The following is a 21,241-nucleotide window of genomic DNA, read 5'->3' as shown; positions in this document are numbered from 1 at the left end:
TCATATCCAGCCATGGCGAATTTACCTAGGTACTCATGTCATAGTCTTTCTAGACTACATTCACATCCAGAGAATGTGGTCTATACTTAGGTAGATAGAATTTCGGTTTGATTCCTTCGTAGCCATTCATGATCGCGACAATAACATCTGGGGATGAGATACATGTTACTGGTACATTGAGGATTATTACACTTCAAGCTTCCAACACGAGCCCTTATACTTCCCTGCCCTCCTGGCCCTGAACACTAGTTCTCTTCTCGTTCTGCGCTGCCCCCGTCGACTTCGTAACATCTTCTGGCCCGCCCTTCTTCCTAATGTCATACCAGCCCATAGGCCATACGAAAATGCTGCACAGAGCCGCCAGAGCAGCGACTAGGAAGAACACATGATCAATGCTATTAGCGTAAGCTTTCAGAACAGCATTCAAGTCTCCCGGCTGGACAAGGCCGCGAAAGCCCGTTGCCCCCGCATCGATAATGGCTTGTGCATCGACATTCGGTGCTCTCTGCGCGAGTTCCTTTTTCAAGCTCGCACCAAAAATGACGTTGTACAGCACGAGAGCGATAGAAGGTCCAAGTGCCTGGCAGAAAACCATGAAGGCTATGCCGGAGGACAATTCTTTCCCGGTGGTTACGGCTTGGATAGCGTTGACAGCCTACGAAGTTAGGTCAACAAGGAGGTACAGACGGGGAATTCCACAGGTGTTTACGAACCACCTGCAGTCCTGCGCCTGAGCCAATGCCACCTATGATCTGAAATCCAACCCACTCTCCAGTTGGACTGCCAGGTTGAAGCAATGAGTACAGGCCGCTGGCAACAGATAATAGGGTTGATGATAAGAAGCCAAAAGGCATCACGTAGCCAAACTTGGATACTGCAATACATCTATGTTAGCCTCCAGCTTCCTCGGTAAAATTGGTTGAAGCATACTTATCAGTCCTGAGGAGGCTGCCGTGACAAGTTGTGGCAAGATGGTTGGCAAAAGATAGACACCGCTGAGCAAGGGGCCCACGGCATTGACAGCTTGGAAGTAAATAGGAAGGAAATAGACCCCTCCGTATAACGCTGAGCAAAGAAGCCCCTGATAGACCCCTGATGCCCAGACAGCGGTCCGACCTATCATTGTATAGGGTAACAAAGCCACGTCCCCCTTGTGCCGATTCCAAATGAACCAGACAACAAAGTTAGCAGCGGAGCCGCAGAAGAGACCAATGACGCGTGAGGAGTTCCATGCATATTGATTACCACCGTATTGTAGGGCGAGGAGCAGCTGCAGAAGTGCTGGTGCGAAGAGAACAAAACCTATGAGGTCCAAGTGACGATGTAGCTGGCGTGCCACCGACATTGCAGGTGCTTTGGCTGTCTGTTGAGGAATTCGGAGCAGACTGATAGCAACGGCTGCAACAGCACCGATGGGAAGGTTCATGTAAAAAGCTTGAATCATTAGTCAAGGTAATGTTGCGAACTGGGTGTGTATAAAAACCCAACTTACACCAACGCCAGTTGCTGTAGGACGTCAACGCACCCCCTATAAGTGGTCCAGTTACCAAGCCGAGTTGGTTGACTAAATTCGGTTAACTCAAACTTGGAATGAAGCTATTTCGGCTAGTACACTCACATCCCATTGCCATGCCTAGTAGAGCTATGTATCAAATGTCAGTGGTTGTTGTCAAGTATAGGGAATACCCACCCCGCGCGGCTCAACTTACCTGGACGCCTTTTCTTTGGTACACAACTAGAAAGGATAGTGAGTGCTCCAGTTACTATTCCTGATGCGCCGAGGCCGGCCACAGCACGCCCAACTATCAGCATAGACGAGGAGACAGCTGCCCCGCAAAGCAAAGAACCAAGCTCGAAGATACCAAAGAAGGCGAGAAATGTCCACTATTGTCCGATCAGAAACACGTGAGCACAAGAGGCTCAGCCTGTGACGCACCTTTGTGTGGAAGTGGGTGTATATCTTTCCCGTTAGAAGTGAAGGGGCCGCACTTGATTTTGTGTCAAAACATTGGCGCCTATATCCTCCAGAATCGGGTCTCCAAATTACCTGCCAAACTGATAAGCACTGGCGTACCAACCAATGTCTGAAAGTGAATGGAACGTGTCGGTAATGCGAGGAATTACCTAATGTGAAACGCCACGATCAGCTCAAGTACGCGTCAATTAGCGATGGCAGGACGCGTGCAGGCGACTTACAGTGCTGACGATCAAGTTGTCCAAAAGCATTAAATAACAGCAGAGAATGATGCTGGCAAGAACAACAGCGAGCTTGTATCCAGTGAGGTACTCATCGCCATCAGCTTGTGAACTGTTCTCGATTGAGGAGACTTGGGGATCCTCGGCAGAGGGCGCATCTTCAGCGGCCACGGCCTTGGTGTTGACGTCGCTCAGGGAGAGTTTAGGTGGAGGCTCGGAATCAACCATTTTGATAAGAATTGTTGCCCAGGTCTCTGAAGTTCAAGAGGTTGTCTCTCAGCCAAAGTAAACAGCAGAGGGATGAGTAGAAAGGTGTCGTGCCTAGGCCAGTGGTAAAAGTCGGTTTGGGGCCCTGGGAACTACCGAAAACAATGCAAAAGTCAGTCATCCTGACCCCTGCAATCACCTGCGCTTACCTGGGTACCTAGGTAACAGTAGGCAGCTGCTGAGCTGACAGCCCGACCAGTTGGCAGCTTTCCGCTCTCTCCTTTCCGTGTTCTCTCACCTGCTGAATGGAGGCACCCTTTGCGGGAAGGATCCGAACCCATGTCCTTCGAGGGTGTTCCTCATGCCGTTGGCAGCCCATGGGATGCAACGGTGGCATTGAGTCGAAAGGACCTGCAAAGCGAGGCTACCAGCGAATTTGTGGTGGATTTGACCTTTCCGCAATGAGCGCTGCTGTCGATCTCTGCGGCCTGCCGGAGCTTGTCAGCGTTCTGGTGTGGGAGTGTTCAGGGGCATGATTCGCAGGGTCGCTTCGGTGTAACTTTGGCCCATCAGGGACGCCGTTTACTGGAAGCATGGTAAAGTACACTACAGGTCTCTCGGCGGTTTCGGCGGTTTCTTCATTAGGTGATTGTGTTCCTCATACATACATACTGCAGTGTATGTCTATCTGATGGCACATCTAGTCCCTTTAGTTATTCTTCATACCTCTCATTATAAAGAGTATTAGAACCTATATGTAGTTTTAATTTCTGGACGGTATAAACCATATTGTGGCCGCTATCAAGCAGCAAAGATATACATCAGCATTAGATGCTGCAAGAGACGCCCGGGTCGATCGACGGGGGATGTACAGGTACAGCCCTTTCTGCTAATGCAGTCCATGCGTAATGCTACCCGCGCGGTCATGGCGATGACTTAGACTTCGGTACAGAGCTCAACCTTGCCATCGTCAAGGGTTGTGAAGACCTGGTCGTGGAACTGCTGCACCGTGGGGCGGAGCCCGATTCGGAGACGCTGGGCATTTCCTCGTGGCAGGAGACAGCACTTGAGTTGGCTTCCAAATAAATTCCGAGGCTGCTTCCTCTGGTGGGAGAGCTGAGACTTGTGAAAGAGCCGGCTTCAGGTGGGCAGCGGAGTGAGTATTCAGGTCTTAGTCACTCTTGTAGGGTAGCTTTCCCATTTGCCCATCGATATCTACAATTCTATCTTGAGTCACTGTCTGCTCTCAGAGCTGCAGTCACTTATATACTGGTCAAATGTTATTGCACAGCATAGAACCCTTCATGACTTAAAAGGTGCCTGAAAGGTGCTGTTTCGACGTGAATGGAGGCAGAATCTCCCCGTACTGCTACCCTAGGGTACAATATCGCCGTTTGCTTGCAATCTCTCGGGAGATGTGTTGTCATCGGAGCATTGCCCCTCAGTCGGAACATTTGAAGAGAGCATATTACTTTAGCAAATGAGTATGAAGTCGTCTGATTAGCACTGAGGTCATGTACCAGCGAGCCCATGCAGCTCCTTGTCTCATATTCCCGTTGTTGACGACGAATCACCTCTTTCAGTCACGCGTCGTGACGAGACGTGTCTCGCCACCAGTCAACGGATGCTTGCATTTGGTTATTTGGCAATGCGAGAGGCCTACATTCCAGCTCTCCGACCCGTGAAGTGCCTCGCCCAACTACTGAGCAACCAACACAGCCCACTCTTGGTTGCCTCACGTGCTTAGACGCCGACCAAGAGGCGCAGCCCGACCGTTTGTACGGGTTTTCCGGTTATAAATACACACGTAGAAGACAGCCTTCCTCGCAAAACGCATGTCCTTTCACTTTCTACAAGTCCCTTGCACTTGAGCACTGACATACCGATCTTGCAGAGTATCGCATCTACCTTGTACTTGAGGGTAGACTTCCGACATTCAGGAAACCATGGCTTCTTTTCTTCAAGCAGTCATTGTTGACTCGAAGCCCAAGCTTCTGTCTCTTCTTGACAAGCTGAGCGCCGTCCGCCCTCCAACCGGTCCGTTCGATCCTCCCAGTCTCTACTGTGACATCGAGGGAGAGAACCTTGGCCGCCGCGGCACAATCTCCATCTTCGCCCTGTTCCACTACCCGGAGAACACAGCGTACCTGATCGACGTTCACAAACTGCAGCACGACGCCTTCACCGCCGCCAACGAGGGTGGAACCACTCTCAAGAGTGTCCTTGAGTCCTCCGAGGTCCCAAAGGGCTTCTTCGATATACGCAACGACTCGGACGCCCTTTTCAGCCTCTTTGGCATCAAGGTCGCATGCATCCACGACATCCAGCTCATGGAACTTGCTAGACGCAACGGATCCAAGAGACGCGTGTCTGGCCTGGCGAGGTGCATCGAGATGGACCTGAAAGCTGTCTCTGACCGCTCAGGCGCTGAGCGGGCCATCAGAGCCAAGCGGGCCGGTGAGAGGCTTTGGAACCCGCGCCTGGGAGGACTGTATGCCGTGTTCAACCAGCGGCCGATGCTGCCAGCCATTGTTGAGTACTGCAGCGCGGATGTCTCCATTCTCCCGAGCCTCTGGAAGGCCTACGTCACCGAGCTCCGGGCAGATGGCAAGATGTTCTGGCGCTCGCAAGTGCGGCAGAAGACGTTGGCCCGGATCAAGGAATCCCAATCCGCTCGCTATGACCCTGAAGGGGGCGACAGGTCGGCTGGGCCATGGGATTGGCAGCCTGGAGGATTGGAGGATCTGATGGATGAGTGGTTCGAATCTTGTGCGTCGGACTACAACCTTGGTGACACGTACACAGAGATCGCCTTTGGACAGCTCCGAATGGTTTAATGTCTGTAGTCCACCTGCCAAAGGTTTCAAATACGGTGAAGCCCTTTGTACGTGGTCAGCAACATGCGAGAGACTGAGGAGGAACAGATGTATTCCCCTAATCGCGAATTCCTATCATTCTTTATCAAATTAGATGCCGAGGCACCTCTATCACTGTGACCACTTCCGTCCAAACGTCATCTGGAATGTTGAAGCTGTTCCCGATATTCAACATTATTTTGTGGTAGTATCCTCTGTTGTGATATGTGAATTCGACCACACACAATCACGCCTTGAAGAGACCTGGAGTTCGGTTGACGGGGGGAGCATGTGCCGCCTGTGCTGCCAAACTTGGGTTCTCCGCTGGAAGTGGTAGGCGTATCGGATCAACTTATCCTCTTCGAACTGTCCAGCGATGAAGGACAAGTTGAATCGGGGACTTAGTGTCACCCCTGAGTTTCTCGCCTGGTACGGTCTGTCAACCTACGGAAGACTGGGTCCTCGCTCAGTCATCTCGTGCCGAGGATTCCATCTGAATTCGGTCTTCTTGGGATAGAATCCCACTGGGACACTCAGTATGGGGTAGCCTCAAGGCTCCGATGGCTGGCATGATCGGACCCCACATGTAGGCAGAACAATCGTATCTAAGCCATGGCTCTTTAACGTACCATCGACTCCTCCATCGATAGCAAGATGTCGAATGCGATCCAATGCAGCCTGAAATTCGCTGCTGTTTTGATTTCAGCGACAACCCTCTGAAGTGGTTTGCACATGTTGCTTTGAAGTCAGGTGATTCCAAAATGCTTGGATACTTGCTTTCCAGTGCCTCATCAAATGCATCGAGTTCCGTATTCTCGATGATGATAGTTCCAGGTTGGCGAAGACTCGGGAGTCTTGATTGGAGCGCAGCCTCACAGACAGCCATGGAGCTGCAACCACAGGCATCAGTTCGGCAACCGGAGGACGCCCCCAAGAGCGTGCCGTGGTAGCCCAATCCGAGATCCTCGTAGGCTACTGACGCGGCGAAATGCGGAATAATCTGGGATTTGCCTGAACTGAATGGAGAATGTGTCTGGATCACGCTCACATTTCCTAGAGATGACCCCCAGAATCGCTGCGATATCTTTCACGCATCGTGCTAGAGGCCCGACTGAACTCAATTCTTTCGACATCATGACGAAGTCCGACTGACGAGGCCTATGGTTGGCTCAATAACGCAGAGATTACTTCTCTCGGCGGCGCAGACTATGCTTCCTTCCACATGTGTTGACTATCTAATCTTCAACTGTGGAGGGTCCGTACGCCTTCGGGATGTGGCACTGGGTACGGCCGGGGATTAAGAACACAACCGCCTATCGGCAACGCGGAGCTCAATTAGGCCTTAAATCACAAGCATTCAAATTCAACAGGTCCCGCTATGGCCTTGGGTTGCTTTCACATTCTGACTTTACCTCACGAAAGCGAATGAAAATGCTTCTGCCTTATGCAAGGGCCAGGCAGAAACATATTCCAGTGGCGAATGGGGCTAGCCTTGGCGCAAAGTGCATGGAAAGGAGTTGCTGACTGTCCAGGCACCCGTTTTTCCTGGAACAACATTTCACCTAATTGTCAGCAGAGCTCTTTGAAGTCAATAAGAGATGCTGGACTTATTTGAAGAGGCCTTCCGCAATGGCTGTTTTGATTGCGGTCTTTGCCTCGAGTGCCATCTTTGTCACTCGGCTCACGAGTCGACCTGGCGAAAATTCCAGATTCATCTTCTTCAAGTGCATCGAGTAAGGTATTGGTCGCTGCCAGCCCATCAAAATGAGAGATGACCAAGCCGATTCCGCACTCTTCCAAATCCCCGGAGAGGTCCGCGAACTCGTTTACTCCTTCGCCCTAAGCTTCCGCTATGCCGACTTCGAGTTCAGCAGCAGGCCATTCTACACCTTCGCCGGCGAGCCCGCCTTCGCCAGGCCCCTCCCGGCCCTGATGCTGACGTGCAAGCGGGCCTACGCCGAACTACGGGCCCGAGTCCAGGAAGAAGCCGTCCTGCGGGCGTGCATGTTCGAGCACGGGAGGCGGATCGGCCTCGCCGTCCACGGGACGCTCCACGTCCCCCGGCTGCGGCGGCTCGTGTTCCACGTGGCGATGGAACACGCCAACTGGAACACGTGGGTCAGGTTCTTTGCGCACGTGCTGGAGTCCGCGGAGGGGCTGCGGGAGCTGGTGATCGACTGGGAGCCGAGGCGGTACCCGTCGGCGGCGACGCGAGTGGGTTTCATGGCGCTGCATGAGGACAGGATGGAGAGGCGGCTGTTCAAGGCTGTGGCTGGGGCGCGGCAGCTTGAGAGTCTCAGGATCCACGGGGAGGACGTCCCGTCTCATTGGGGTGAGGAGCTCGGTCGGATGCTGGGTGGGACGGTCAGGATTGTGTTTGTGAAGGAGAGGTGGTGGCGGGAGGGGTGGGATGAGGGTATGAACTTGTTGGATGAGGCACCTCCTCGGTCACGGTCATGGGATGGTGGGTGAAATGAGGAGTTGGGATGGTCGGAGGGTGCGCGAGGAACAAGGGATCATCGGTGTGCACTCCTGAAGTCCGCCTACTAAGTATATCCAAGAATGGGATTTGTTTATTTTCAAGATATAGGGCCATTGGAGAGTTTAATGTTGACAAAAAGGACTGGGATGGGTGCTTGTTCCGGACAGGCTGGAGTGTTTGAATACGTTTGGTGTGCCCTCCCAGCTTCGACCCCAGGGAATTCTCGCTTGATCAAAGGCCGCCACACTTGCAGGCATCGTCGATCTCGGACAAGTACGTACCTAGATACTGACGAATCCACCAACGATCAGCCAACAAAGCCGACAAGGGAACGTGCAAGCCCATCTCGAGTTGCAGAACTTTAGAACACGGAGAATGCAAGGGTCGGGTCGGAGCTCGCCTCATGCCCGCAGACCAGTGTGTGAAACAGTGCAGAGCAATTGCCAACCCAGGACTCGGACAGTCAGTCATGGACCCGGGCCTGGGACGGAATATGAGGGTACCTCGGTAGGTATCCTCCAGTGTCTGAAGTTGAGCGAGCACGCGGCCAATATGTATGCATCCAGCCAGCCAGCCACCTGGGCAGCTGGGCAGCCAGACATCCGTCAAGATATTCGTTATTGGCAGGCGTCTGGGCACCCCGGGACACCCATGGTCGCATACTAGTCCATAGAAACAGAGGGCCAGCTACTGCAGGCACACAGGACAGTAAGTTACATGCATGCAAATAAGGAGGGCCGTGATTAGCCCCAGCGTGCGAGCGAGCGAGCCACAAGGGGACAAGCCTTTCTCGGGCCAGATCTCAGGCCGGCCGCTCGCCGTGGCCCCTCCACAAAGCTTATATTATGCGGTTGCGCGTGAGCCAACGATGGGATGGGGATGGCTGCCGGGGTGCGACCCGGCTGCCGGGACGAGTCGTCGCACAGGGCTGATTGATTGCACATGTGTCCAGGCAGCCCGGGAACGGATACTTAAGTACACCTCTGAGGTGGTGGTACTACGTGGCAGACCAGAGACAGAGCACGCACTAGTCTAGACTATATTTGCACAGACTGTATTAATGCTACGTGCCCTGCCCAGGTGGATCTCAGAGACATAGGTTCCAAGGCTCGGGTGAGGTGGAAATAGAAGCCGGAGAAGACGTGGGGATCGTTGACCATGGCTTCACTGTTGGAGCCGAGACGGGCGAGCACGGTGATGATAAGGAGAATGACCAGTTGGATGCATATCTATCTAGGCAACACTTGAAGTATATGTCTTTCTTTACAGTCGGAAAGAAATGCTCGCACATAACTTGTTGAACTGTATGCATTGCAGTCACAGTGACGGTTATTTGGCCTCAACCTGTCAGACGAAGCAGGAAGCGACAGAGGCAGGGATCGGAGGAGAATACAGAGATACAAAGATAAAAGCAAAAAATGGGAGACGAGATGAAATGAAGATTCGCGGTTGTTTCCGCCCAGGCCAAATTTGAGGGTCTCAGGCCCCTCCCCGCCACAAATGCCATGTACTACTATATATATTCTGTATACTCCACACTCGCAAACAGATTATTTGGCACGCTGGTGACGCACTACTGTACTCCAGACGGGGACGAGGTGGTCAAGGCAGTCTACTGTAGTGCATACAATGCTACCTTACACTGGGTTAATGCCTCAGATATTGAGATTTAACAGATTGACTGATAAGTGAAGTAACCTAAGTACGTACTCCAGATATAGAACAGCGTACCGCACATTGGTGAAAAAGGGGCACGCTGACAATGCTCCGTACCGTGTATCGTCACAACTGCCGGGTTGGGTGGAGCATTGTTAGTGACGAGCATCTGCGGCTGGGCATTTCCTTCCTTCTTTTTTCTGCCCTCCTTCCGAGCCATGCGAACCATGCACACCGCTTCTGGTTGATCAACTGATGAAAAGGGAAAGCGGTGAGTAGATGACCTCGCCCCACGTGTTAGCAACTAGACGCTAGAATTGAGTGCTGATAGGGCTTTCCGCACCTGTGGTCCAGGCTGTGGACGATCTTCACCTGCCGCGGCAGCTCCCCCTGCTAGTGGGTGTGTGGCACTGTGGTCCTGCCCCTGCCGCCCTGCAGGCCTGGCCCACGCCCCTGCAGTTGTCTCTGCCCGGACTGGTCTGCTCCTCCCCCATCCTGCCCTCTGCCCTCTGCCCCTCTGCCCCCTGCCCCTCTGCCCTGTCTGCCCGCCCGTCTGGGCCCACCTCTCCCATCTCCGCGCGCCCCCTGTCCTCATTTGATTGCTCTGTTAATTTTGGCACCACTGCGAAACCGCCTTGATGACGTGCCGTTTCGGCTAAATTTCTTTTCTTGCAGTGCAGTGCTGCAGGTCGCCAGTCAGTCAGTCAGTCAGTCAGTCAGGTACTCCGAGTGTTAGCCAGTCCTGCCAGACAGCCCAGATCAATCAAACAGAGAGTTTGGTGCAACCACAGACGGACGGACCACAGGCACAGGCACAGGCACGAGCAAGCTCACTCAACCTTGGAAGCCAGCCTGTCCAGTGCCGACCCTGCCCAGCCCAGCCCTGCCTGCCTGCCCCTTCCCTGTCCTGTCCTGCCCTGCCCTATCCTTTTCCTATCCTTCCTTTGACCAGATAGAAGCCAAGCCAAGGAAAGAGCCAACCAGAGAGGAACCCTGGGCAGGCCCAAAAACCTGTCAGCACTCTCTCTTATCCAATTTTCTCCTGAACGAGGGCAGGCGACAGATCCTAATCTCCTTTTTGGGCCCATCTTTTGGACCCTCGACCCTCGACCCTCGCTCGACTCGACCTCGACTCGTCCACCCAACCAACACACACTGACACTGACACTGACACTGGCATTGACACTGACTGCAGTGGCTGCAGCTGTCCTCCAATATCGTCATCAGTTCTCGCCCGTCTCCATATCCAGACGTCCGAGTTTTTTTTTATACTTTTTCCATCCCTCCCGCTTGTACCTTTTTCCTCTCCCTTTAATCCTCTCGTCTCGCCTCGCCTTGTCTCTCCACGCGCCCCTCCACAACCACCACCCCTCCCTCCTCCAGCATATCGTCACCACCCTGCCGCTCGATCGACTCTCATAGTTGGCCCAGCTGGTGTCGGCGCATATCCCCTCAGCCCACCCCCAACTTGGCGACTCGATACGGTCCGAATCGCCTCGTCTCGGCTTAACTCCCACAATGTCTGCAACAAAGGAAAACCAGCGGGACTCGGGTGAGGAGGAGAGGAAGCTCGAGGGCGGCGTCCTCCGCCAGGACCCTGCTCCTCCTGCTCCCAAGTCCAGCGGCCTGCACCCGGCAGTCTACATCATGTACGTGATACCTGATACCTACGGAGACAAGTCCTGCCCGGCAGCCTGGCAGCCAGCAGAGCCCCACCATCCTTGGCCTGGTGGTGGTGCTGATGGTGGTGATGTGCCGGGGCCGGTGGCCAGGACAGCCTCTGCGCGCATTTCGAACTGCCATACTAATTGGTCGACTTTGGTGCAGTGTCTGGATTGCTTGCAGTTCTGGTGTGATTATCTTCAACAAATGGGTTCTGGCAACCGCAAAATTCAGTGAGTCTACTCCCACCGCGAGACACATTGTCTCGCAAGTCCCTTGCAGCCGCTGACAAGACATGCCCATCGTACAGACTTCCGTAAGACCTCCATCCTCCGAGTCCGCGACACCGGCAGCGCGCAACCGAGACCGAGAGAGCCCCAATTGACCTGATTTGTGTGACAGCCCTCTTCCTGACAACATGGCACATGGTCTTCGCCACCACCATGACCCAGATCATGGCCAGGTGCACTTCTACCCTCGACTCGCGACACAAGGTCCCCATGACCTCCCAGACTTACATGTGAGTTGTCTTGCCGCCCCCAGCCCGCGCCTCTGGGACCGACCTCCGCACAAAGGCAGAAGAAGAAGCAGCAGCAGCAGCAGCAGAAGCAGGGCTCAGGACGGGGAGGCTATCTGCGAACTCGATGATGCTAATACAGGTCTTCCTCCAGGCGCGCCATCGTCCCTATCGGTATCATGTTCAGCTTGTCTCTGATCTGCGGCAACGTCGCCTACCTGTACCTGTCCGTCTCCTTCATCCAGATGCTCAAGGCTACCAACGCCGTCGTCACCCTGTTCGCCACCTGGGCCTTCGGCATTGCCCCTCCCAACATGAAGGTCCTTGGTAACGTTGGAATCATTGTTCTGGGTGTCGTCATCGCCTCCTTTGGCGAGATCAAGTTCGACATGGTCGGCTTCATCTGTACGTGATTGTGGACTTTTCTCTTCCTTTGCGCCCGTGGGTGGCCCTCGCTGACTTCTGACTTCCTCCTCCACAGACCAGTGCAGCGGTATCGTCTTCGAGGCTCTGCGTCTCGTCATGATCCAGCGCATGTTGAGCTCCGCCGAGTTCAAGATGGACCCCCTCGTTTCTCTCTACTACTACGCCCCGGCCTGCGCCGTCATCAACGGTGTTGTCACCCTGCTCGTCGAGGTCCCTCGCATGTCCATGGGCGACATCTACAGCGTCGGCATCTTCACCCTGCTTGCCAACGCCTTCGTCGCCTTCCTGCTCAACGTCTCGGTCGTCTTCCTGATCGGCAAGACCTCTGCCGTCGTCCTGACCATGTCCGGTATCCTCAAGGACATCCTCCTCGTCATCGCCTCCCTCGTCATCTTCATGGACCCCGTCACCCTCCAGCAGTACTTTGGTTACTCCATCGCCCTCGCCGGCCTCTGCTACTACAAGCTCGGTGCCGAGAAGATCCAGTCCACCTTTGTCGACGCGCGCCTCTCCCTGGCCACCATGCGACAGAACCACCCCGCCCGCGCCAAGGCGGCCATGGGCTTCATGGTCTTTGGAGCCATGCTTTTTGGCGCCTACGTCTTCTGGCCCAGCCTGCACACGCCCGCGCCGATTGCCACGACGCCCGCGGCTTAGATGACTGCCAAAAACATCCTGTCGTCTGGGGGTCTCGCTTCTCGGGTCGGCGTTTTGATGGAGGCTGGTGGTTTCTTACCGTGGACGGTCAAACGGAAGAGGAGGTGCAATGAATGATTCAATGGGAGCACATGATGGGATAAAGAGCCATTACGGCGGGCAGTTCGGGATGTTGCTCATGACTGATATAGACTATTCGGGTATTTCTTTTTTTGGTCGACGCCATCGCCAGGCGTGACATTGGTTTAACACGGCATAGAGAGCTAGCCGTGCTGGTTGGACGGATGGCTACGTGTTGGCCCTGTGTTGTTCGATTTAGACTACATTTTGTGGGCCCTTTTGGGTCTTGAAAATAAATGGCTTGGCCATCTGTAGATTATGTGGCAAATAAGATCACATCGTTGCTCGTCAAATTTAGAACGCGTAACAGTAAAACACATCGCTTTTCTGCTTTTGAGAACCTGGGAACCGAGAGTGCCTGGACACCAGAACTGCCACCATGCGAACCTTGGAATGCGAATATCCAGCGCCGTATGCAAATGAATGCCCAATGATGGATGGGCTTCTTTAATCCTTCTTCTTGCTGAAATTGGGCAAGCCTAACCACAGCAGCAACAAGGCGCCCAGAAATGCCAGGATGACGGGCTGGAGCACGCCGACGCCCTTTGCCTGGGCGATGGCACCAACCGCGAAGGGCAGGATGGCGGCGCCGCCACCGCCAAAGGCAGCCGCAAAGCCGACGGCGCCGACGTGCAAGTGCTTGGGCAGCGACTTGGTGGCGGCGACGACGGTGGCGGGAAACAGGGGGCCGAGGAAGAAGCCCTGCAGCGACACGGCGACGGCGGAGACGATGAACTGCGGGACGAGCCAGAACAGGAGCTCGAGGCCCATGGCGGCGGGGATGTATATCTGGGAGGGGTGTGAGCCAATGGGGCCGAGGACTTTCAGCAGACAGACAGTCTTGTTCACTTACCATGACGGCCAGCTTCTCACCGAGCAAGGGCGTGACGAAGCCAAGCACGACACGGCCGACGGTGATGCCGAGCCAGAACCCCGTGGCGGTCATGCCGGACGCGAAGGGGTCCCCGTGGCGGACCTCGAGCATGAACTTGACGATCCAGCCGCCGAGGGCAACCTCGACGCCGACGTAGCACAGCAGGAACAGGGCGCACAGCCAGGTGACGCGGGCGGCGGGCATGGTGAGGAGGGCCTCCTTGAGGCTCGAGTTGCCCGCGCTGTCGGTGGTCTTTGGGTGGGAGTCGAGGAATACTTTCCCCGTGGCCCTCCAGAAGGCCGTCACGGTGGCGGTGAGCTCGACCACGGCGGCGCCGATCATGATGTAGTAGAAGTGGTACCACTCCAGCCCGGCCTTTGTGATCATTGTTGTTGCTATCAGCGGGGCGATGACGCCGCCTGCGCCGTAGAAGGCGTGCAGCACGCCTAGGACTTCGTTTGCGTTGGCCATGTTGCCGATCCCTGTCAGTCAGTCAGTCAAACCTATCCGCCATATCCATATATGTGTGTGTGTGTGTGTGTGTGTATGTATGTATATATGTATACACACACACACACACACATACAAATACCCCGGGAAGTCTGCTTACATGCGTTCCAGGCAGCATCACCCAGCCCGTTCCCAAACCCAGCCAGCATATACACCACCACGAGAACAGGGTAAGGCGGGTGCACGCACGCGATGACATACGCGACGATGTGGCAGCCCGAGCACAAGATCGCGACGCCCCGCTGCCCGAACTTCTGGTGGATCGTGTTGTTGAGCAGCGCCGACAGCGTGTAGCCCACAAAGGGGGACAGGAAGATGAGCGAGACAAGCGTGTACTCGAGCCCGTAGTAGGACCCCAGGTACGGGATGATGGCCCCATAGGCGGCGTCGTTCATCCCCATCACCAGCAGGGACCAGAACGCCGCCAGGACCCGTAGCGTGTTCTGCCGCGACTGGTTCCACCGCTCGACGGGGTGGGCGACTGTTGTCGGGGCCGGGAGGGACGAGATGCCTGTGGCGCCGTGGCTGGTGCTGCTGCGCGGCCTGTCGCTGCTGCCCCTGGGGCTCCTGTTGCTGTTGCTGTTGCTGTCCTTCTCGAGGGTCCTGCCTGGGCGGGATGGGCTTGTCATGGTCGCCGCGTCGTCCTGGCTGGGACGGCCTGGCTGTGGTGGCCCGTCGAGTTTTGGGGCGTGGGTGTGGGCTGGGGCAGCCTCCTGGAGCTCGACTGTCGTGGTTGATGACATGGTGGTGTGGTGTTTGTGTATGTGTATGTACGTCAGCTATAACGGGTGGGTCCGTCTGGTGATGCTTTGGTGCACCGCTGGCACTGGCAGGGCGGTGCGCGCGCCTGCAGCAGGTCGACCACGAAGCACGAGGCTGGGTGTTGGTTGATTTCTGGCTCCTCGTTGAGTTTGCTCGAGAACCTCAAGTTGGTGTACGCGGCTGAGAGACCAAATAGCGTTTTGATATATGTGTCTTCTCTCTGTCTGTATATGTCAGAGTGATGCAGCAGGCCGCGGGTTGAATATATATTTATACTGTGGTATGGTACGGTACACTCAACTGCTGCGCCCAGGCCGGGGCCGGGCCACCAGGTCCACCAACGATCCGAGTGACGTTTGAGCGGTGTCGTTTTTGGACGGTGTCGTTTGCTTGGAGGGAGGCGAAAAAGGGTTACGCCCTAGGCATGACACTGCATCATTGTGGGGCAGGAATTCTCGCTGGTATTTCGACGTCAACTGGCCTCTCTTGGCAAGGCGAGGCCGGGGCTCGAGCTCTTTGTCTCTTGTCTCTCTCTCTTGCCTGCATCAGTCACAGGGCCTGCTTCTGGAAAGGGGCGGCAGGGCAGCGCAGGGCGGAGAATCCGCCAAGAGTTGCGGCCAGGCGCAGGCGATCCTCTTTTTTTTTTTGGTCTTGTGGAGAACCCCTGCGCTGCGCTGGGCTGCACTCAAAACCAACATGACGGCACAGAGCCACTACTGTCCCGTCCCGAAGGGGGAACGGACTCTCATCCATCGGTCAGGACCGGCTAATCGTCGGGACATGCTTGGTCATCGTCGAACCACGCACTTTAGAACTGCATGTTTCTTGCCCTGTCTCGGCCCGCTGTCCCTGCTCGTGGGCGTCGTTCTGGTCGTACCGGGCCGGGGGAGGGTTAACACAAAAAGAGCACTGAAAGTTTAGCCTGCCAATGAGTAGTTTTGGGAGCGTAATGAAATGCGGTGCTAGGACGAGTGCACGAGTCACAAGTTCTTGCAGTGCTGCTGGGACTTGTACTGCATTGGGGTTGGCGTCGATCTCCCCAACTACAGAGCCTCCCTCTTTCAAGAGCAGCCGGCATTAGTAAGATGCGGTATTACCTCCAGCACCTGACCCCGATCGAGTTGGGTCAATGAAAAGAAGCATCAATTGGTAATTTGAGAGAGAATATCCGCGTTGGACTGCAACATTGATGCGTATCAAGGCCTAGTTGCATTGTCGAGCTTACAAATGGCCGACATCATTGATCTCCAGGGCTGATCTCGGCTCCGACTTGCGCGGTGGGCAAGATGTTCATTGGCGATGGCACGCCGTCTGAGTCACTTCTCTTATTATGCCAAGAGCTTTGGGTTGGTACTGGCTCGGGATTGTTAACCTCGAGCTGTGCATCATTGCTGACGGAGTGCATGCAGGGAATACTAGTACCTAGGTACGTGCTCCCAATTTGCCTCAAATGCTCAGGTGCGGAAGTGCTGCGTGTCTCTCTATTCCCAAGTAGATTGCCACTAAGTCAGCCCGATATAGCAGACATATCTCGATTGTGGATTTGCGGATGGTCTTCGGAGATGCACATTGGTATACTGAGCTGTCATCCCATGTGACTGGGAGTCTCTAGGGAATCAAATGAGAAATACCAGGCACCATTTTCCGAGACGTGTGACCTTGATATAAGCGAAGCCTGTAAAATATCCGGTAGGAATTAAAAGTCTCATGTCGTCCATTCCAAGATTGCAGTGCTATCGATCTGACGCCAGCAGATTCAGGGCTCAGGCATCACACACCTGACCATGTGCACCAATATTACAGACTGGCGGGCCAACGTCAGACAAGTCAAATCACATATGCAACCAGACTAATAAAATTGCTGCTCAACAATTACTACCTCTACCGCCCTGGTCTACACAATTGAGTCCGTCTCAAAGTAAGGATTATTCGGGTCATAAGGGAACTTCCTCACGACCACGTCACCAGTGTATCCCCACAGATCAGCCTCGCCCGGCGCGTAGTCAACCTTGCACGTCCCGGGCGCGCTCTTCTGGCCGAAGAGCTCCACGGCCGAGGTGTTGCCGTCTTTGTAGTCGATCCGGACCATGTTGACGGTGTTGCGGCTCTGGTCGCCGGTGAAGTAGTTGCTCGGCATGAATTGCATGCCCGAGTGGGCTGTGGTGAAGACGGTGTTGGGCAGGTCGCCCGTGTGTGGGACTATCAGTGGGTTGGTCATGTCAGCACAACCAACGGGTCGGAGTCGGCAGTGATCAATGGGGGTGGCCTGAGGTTGGTGGGCTGGGCTGGGCTGGACTGGACTTACCGTGGTGCATGCCCAGGTTGAACCAGACCACCAGGTCTTCTTGCTGCAGGCTCTCGCCGTCGAGGAAGGCCTCAAAGTTGACCGGGGGATCGTGAACATCCTGGCTATTGTACGCGTGGGCACTCTTGGGCTCGGTGTCCTTGCGCTTCGTGACGTAGAGATCGTGCTCGGCCCAACGTGCTGCATTGGCCAGATTACTGCTGTTCTGCACAGTCAGGTGTGCCAGGCCCGTGTAAGGCAGGACTGTGGCTGCGTCAGCGTGCTATTCTTCATTACATGGCACAAGGGCGAACGATAGATAGACTTACTTCTGTACCCGCGGTACTCTCCGTACTTGTTTGTCTCATTCTGATTGACGACGATCACCTGCGTCTGGGCGTTGAAATCCCAGTTGAGGCTGCCATCGTCTTCGGTCTCGATGAAACTCCGCTCGAGTTTCATTGTGTTCCGGGTCTTGTTGCCTGACCAGGGATATGTGGTTGTCACCGGCTTTTGAGTCATCAATTGGACGCTGTTCTCGGTCCCGAGAATGTCCTGTGAGTGGCTCAGATTAGCACGACGCAGCTCCACGTGAAGTCGAGATGAGCACGTTCAAACCAAAATAAATGTGCAAGAAGCATTTGGTGCACAAATGAGCGCCTCAACATGCGCCTCAGAACAAGAAGTAACAGAAGAACTCACAAAATCAACTTTCCAGTTGAGCACATGATCATGCATGGATCCGCTCAGCTGGTCGTGGATCTGGTACCCGTAGTCCTGGTTCTGTGCGAAATATGCAGACTGGATGTATCCGGAGGCGCGAACCTCAACCGCGATTGAGCCGTCCATGAAAAACGTGTAGGTAAACATATAATCATAGTTACCCACAGTGGATACCGAACGGACCGAGAAGTAGGTGTTCTTAGTCACAGAAACATAGCTGCTCGTGCTGTGGCGCTGCATGGGGAAGTCGGCGTCTAGTGGTGAAGTTAGTCCTGCTACGGGTCCTAAAGTGTTGTATTCTAGAACATTCCAAAACATGAAAGACGGGGATCCGTAAAAGGTGAAAAGTGATACTGACCGTACTCAAAGAGGCATATGCTGTTGATGTGCGTGTGCGTCGTCTCGGAAACATAGAAAGACGAGTTCAGGTAGGTTGCGTATGTTGGGCAGTCGTACCCCGGCACGAGCTGGAAGGCATACGGCCCAAAGCCGTAGAACGTGTCGAGGTAGGATGTGCCCGACTGCACGGGGTCATTGCCGGCGTAGTGCGCGAGGGCCTCCTGTAGGGCCAGCTCGTAGATCAGCCGCTCGCCCTTGTACCGGATGTCGTGCAGGGAGATCCCCGTGTCGCGCGAGAAGCCGATGTAGAAGCTGAAGTCCATCCATTCGACGTATTTCTGTTCCGCATCGACGCTGAACCGCGTGCCGGCTGGTGCGACCATGGTGGGTGGGAAGAGGGTATCCTTTGGCATGACAGGACCCTGCTGGTCCGTCCGAGCCCAGTCTCCTTCGACATTGGCACCGTTCTTCTCGAAACCCTCACTCCAGTATGCGGTGCGGAAATCTTCGGTAGTCTCGTAGAAAATTCCGTTGTAAAGCCAGCCCTCTAAGTTCCATTGACTAGGGTCTCGGCCGGTCACGTCGGACTTGAAGAACAGACCCAGTGGCAGAAGCGTCTCCGCGTCGAAGTCGTCCTGGGGGATGTTCCAAAACGTGTCCCAACGAACAATTCTCCCGTCATCCTGCCAGAGGGGATCGATTCCAAAGACGTCTAGGGTATCATTGTCTAGGCCTAGAACAGTGCCATTCCACAGATCGAGGGTGATATCTGCGATGGAAGTAGTGATGGGTAAGATCCACTCAGTGAACAGCTTCTCCGAGTCCGCGTCCAGGTTGCGCACTTTTCCGCCGTTGGATTTGGTCAATGGATAGGTGAGAGGGGACCAGGTCGTCGTTGAGTTGTTTATAGGCAGAGGTCCGATCATGATCTCCTGGTAATATGGGTCCTCGAACGCCCGCATATTCAAAATCGCTTTCGCCCATTTCGCTGGTGGCGATGCGTCACCATCTATATACGACAAGGCCTCGGTTTTATTTGGTTGAATAGCCTCAACAAGTATCCTGAGAAACACGCATGAGATCAATGCTGCCGAGAGGGCGGGAAGAAAGAAGCTCATGATACTCACACCGTGTTGTCCCATTCCGTCGCATTCTCTGCGGTGGTCAAGTTGAACTCGGGTTGGTTGAATAGCCACGCAACAACAGCCGCCGCGTCGGTATCCTCGAGCTCAGCCCATACGTTTACCTTGGGCGCAGAAATCGGCGCCGCCAGAGATCCGGCGCATGATCCGGTCTCATTGGAAGGCGACTGGACAGACCGACGCAGATTGTCTCTCTTGCCCTTGAGAACATCCGATAGGGCCTTGCGGCCATGTCCTTTTCGGACCCAGGAAGCCTTGGGCTCAGGAGATGGTCGGGCAAGGACGCTCTCAGATAGAAGCCCAAACGTGCCCAGATAAAAGGTCAGAGCCCCAGGGGCCGTAGGAAAGTTGGACAGCCTCATCGTGAGTCGAGGGAGTCTTCTCGCCTACAAGAAACTAAGGAAACGATGTTTGCCAAGGGTGAGGCCAAGACAACCAGTCAGCTACGAGAGGGGTCGAAGGAAACCGAGGAGGAATTTGCGACCATATATATCCACAAGCAACAGTTAGCCACTGGCAGAGCAAGACATCGGCTTGCATGCAAACGGAACCCAATCGGGGACAGAACCCTTGCATCTCACGTTATCCAATCTCGTAGCTGCTGGACACCTTATCCTGCGCCCATCATCATGGTGGAGTATTATATTGCGTTCATATCTTATCAAGACGATCCCCGAAGGCTGGAGAAGGCCAACTCTACCGGCAGGATCGGGACAGGGGGGCCTGTCTGCATTAGCTTCGTGGGTAGAGGTTATGGTGCTCAATACTACCCAGATGCATGTAAGATGAGGGGCCGAAGCACCGGCACGCAACATTGAGATGTGTTTGGCGATTGGTTGTTTCGATTCCATGTTCCACAGCGCGCTACATCTGCAATCCCGATCTAGATTGTACTTGTCCCTGTCCGAAGCACAGCATCGTGGCTGTGAAGTTGGCCCCAGTCGGGGAGACAACACTTTTACCCCCTGGCTGAGGAGTGGTCTTTGAGGGTTTAGATCGGCATAGAGACAAAAGGTTGGTTGCCCGCTCCCGAGATCTCCGTGCTGGGCAAACTTAGAACCGCAGAGATATGTGCGGCGGAGAATACCCAGAGACAAATTGCGTAGTGTCCGATAACGCCAGTCAAGGTATTCATTGCTACTACTAGCTAGTAGTACTAGCAACCCCCAGCCATGCCGGCTGGGGAGTACAGAGCTAGATGATAAGACCGGCCGCGTGGACCTTCCGAAAGGGCAAGTTGTATGAGCTGTGAAGTGATGCCAGGATAGGCAAGGGGAAGATGTCTGTTAGTTGTTGGAATTTGCATCAGCCCCGGGCCGATGTGGCAGTAGATCAACGAGAGTCGGGAACCCAGGCGACAAAGCGACCGCAGATATCCAGTAATTGCAGAGTCGAAACACCCCGACAGCATTAGTAGAGGGGTAGACCACAACACACAGACGACTACAGAACGCAACACAAGCAGAAGCAGGGACATAGAGACCAAGCTGACGGGAACTGGGTGACATTGTGTGCGACACCACATGTTCGGACCAGATACCAGTGTAAGTTGCATTGGGCCCACCAACAGGACCAGCGGCCGAGGTCTCAGCCTCCCTCTCAGCACAGAGCCCGAACTCGGATGAATTTTAAATGCCGTGACCGAGACAATCTTGTGCTTGCGCTAATAAATTCTCGAAGCTTGTTAAAGGCAGCATCTGTTCGCCGTATCCGGGTCCACCACCTTAGCCTCAGTAGCTCCCATAACTTCGTTATCGATGACTAGGATCACTGCGATTAACTTGAAGTGGTAGAGAAATAGTGTAGAGGACGACCCGGCAGTCCGGATA

General features: G+C 54.6%; 4 protein-coding genes across 4 annotated transcripts; 1 reads left to right on the top strand and 3 right to left on the bottom strand.

Moving 5' to 3' along the window:
• Nucleotides 1–38: 38 nt before the first annotated feature.
• Nucleotides 39–2,517, bottom strand: KVR01_013408 (uncharacterized protein). Its single transcript, XM_044788694.1, has 9 exons — nt 2,197–2,517; nt 2,048–2,124; nt 1,937–1,988; nt 1,710–1,884; nt 1,619–1,642; nt 1,493–1,564; nt 931–1,434; nt 714–874; nt 39–655 (listed from the first exon to the last, which is right to left on the bottom strand). Exons 1-9 carry the CDS (start codon nt 2,422–2,424, stop codon nt 215–217), a joined length of 1,734 nt encoding a protein of 577 aa, XP_044637670.1. The 5' UTR covers nt 2,425–2,517; the 3' UTR covers nt 39–214.
• Nucleotides 2,518–4,259: 1,742 nt separating this feature from the next.
• KVR01_013332 (uncharacterized protein) lies at nt 4,260–5,399 on the top strand. Its single transcript, XM_044788759.1, has one exon. The coding sequence runs from the start codon at nt 4,350–4,352 to the stop codon at nt 5,238–5,240; it is 891 nt and encodes a 296-aa protein (XP_044637594.1). The 5' UTR covers nt 4,260–4,349; the 3' UTR covers nt 5,241–5,399.
• Nucleotides 5,400–13,047: 7,648 nt separating this feature from the next.
• On the bottom strand, nt 13,048–15,638 carry KVR01_013401 (uncharacterized protein). The gene is made up of 4 exons (XM_044793600.1): nt 15,201–15,638; nt 14,263–15,148; nt 13,632–14,134; nt 13,048–13,567 (listed from the first exon to the last, which is right to left on the bottom strand). The coding sequence occupies exons 2-4, from the start codon at nt 14,903–14,905 to the stop codon at nt 13,226–13,228; spliced, it is 1,488 nt and encodes a 495-aa protein (XP_044637663.1). The 5' UTR covers nt 14,906–15,148; nt 15,201–15,638; the 3' UTR covers nt 13,048–13,225.
• Nucleotides 15,639–16,818: 1,180 nt separating this feature from the next.
• KVR01_013339 (uncharacterized protein) lies at nt 16,819–19,774 on the bottom strand (the record flags this gene model as incomplete). Its single annotated transcript, XM_044786492.1, has 5 exons — nt 16,819–17,123; nt 17,230–17,472; nt 17,538–17,773; nt 18,238–19,332; nt 19,398–19,774. 5 exons carry the CDS (start codon nt 19,772–19,774, stop codon nt 16,819–16,821), a joined length of 2,256 nt encoding a protein of 751 aa, XP_044637601.1.
• Between the last annotated feature and the right edge of the window lie 1,467 nt (nt 19,775–21,241).

This window comes from Diaporthe batatas, assembly GCF_019321695.1.
Source record: "Diaporthe batatas strain CRI 302-4 chromosome Unknown Contig00026, whole genome shotgun sequence".
NCBI classification, from domain to species: Eukaryota; Fungi; Ascomycota; class Sordariomycetes; order Diaporthales; family Diaporthaceae; genus Diaporthe; species Diaporthe batatas.
Note: the sequence above shows the minus strand (reverse complement) of the source record. Positions and strands in the feature narration are given on the sequence as shown.

Excerpts from the sequence above, each read along its gene's own strand:
- KVR01_013408 (XM_044788694.1), bottom strand. The coding sequence starts at position 2,424 with ATGGTTGATTCCGAGCCTCCACCTAAACTCTCCCTGAGCGACGTCAAC. Across the intron at positions 2,125-2,196 it reads ACAACTTGATCGTCAGCACT|GTAATTCCTCGCATTACCGA; the intron begins GTAAGTCGCCTG and ends GTTTCACATTAG. Across the intron at positions 1,435-1,492 it reads CTACAGCAACTGGCGTTGGT|CTTTTTACATGAACCTTCCC; the intron begins GTAAGTTGGGTT and ends TAATGATTCAAG.
- KVR01_013332 (XM_044788759.1), top strand. The coding sequence starts at position 4,350 with ATGGCTTCTTTTCTTCAAGCAGTCATTGTTGACTCGAAGCCCAAGCTT.
- KVR01_013401 (XM_044793600.1), bottom strand. The coding sequence starts at position 14,905 with ATGTCATCAACCACGACAGTCGAGCTCCAGGAGGCTGCCCCAGCCCAC. Across the intron at positions 14,135-14,262 it reads TGATGCTGCCTGGAACGCAT|GGATCGGCAACATGGCCAAC; the intron begins GTAAGCAGACTT and ends ACTGACTGACAG. Across the intron at positions 13,568-13,631 it reads GTGAGAAGCTGGCCGTCATG|ATATACATCCCCGCCGCCAT; the intron begins GTAAGTGAACAA and ends CACCCCTCCCAG.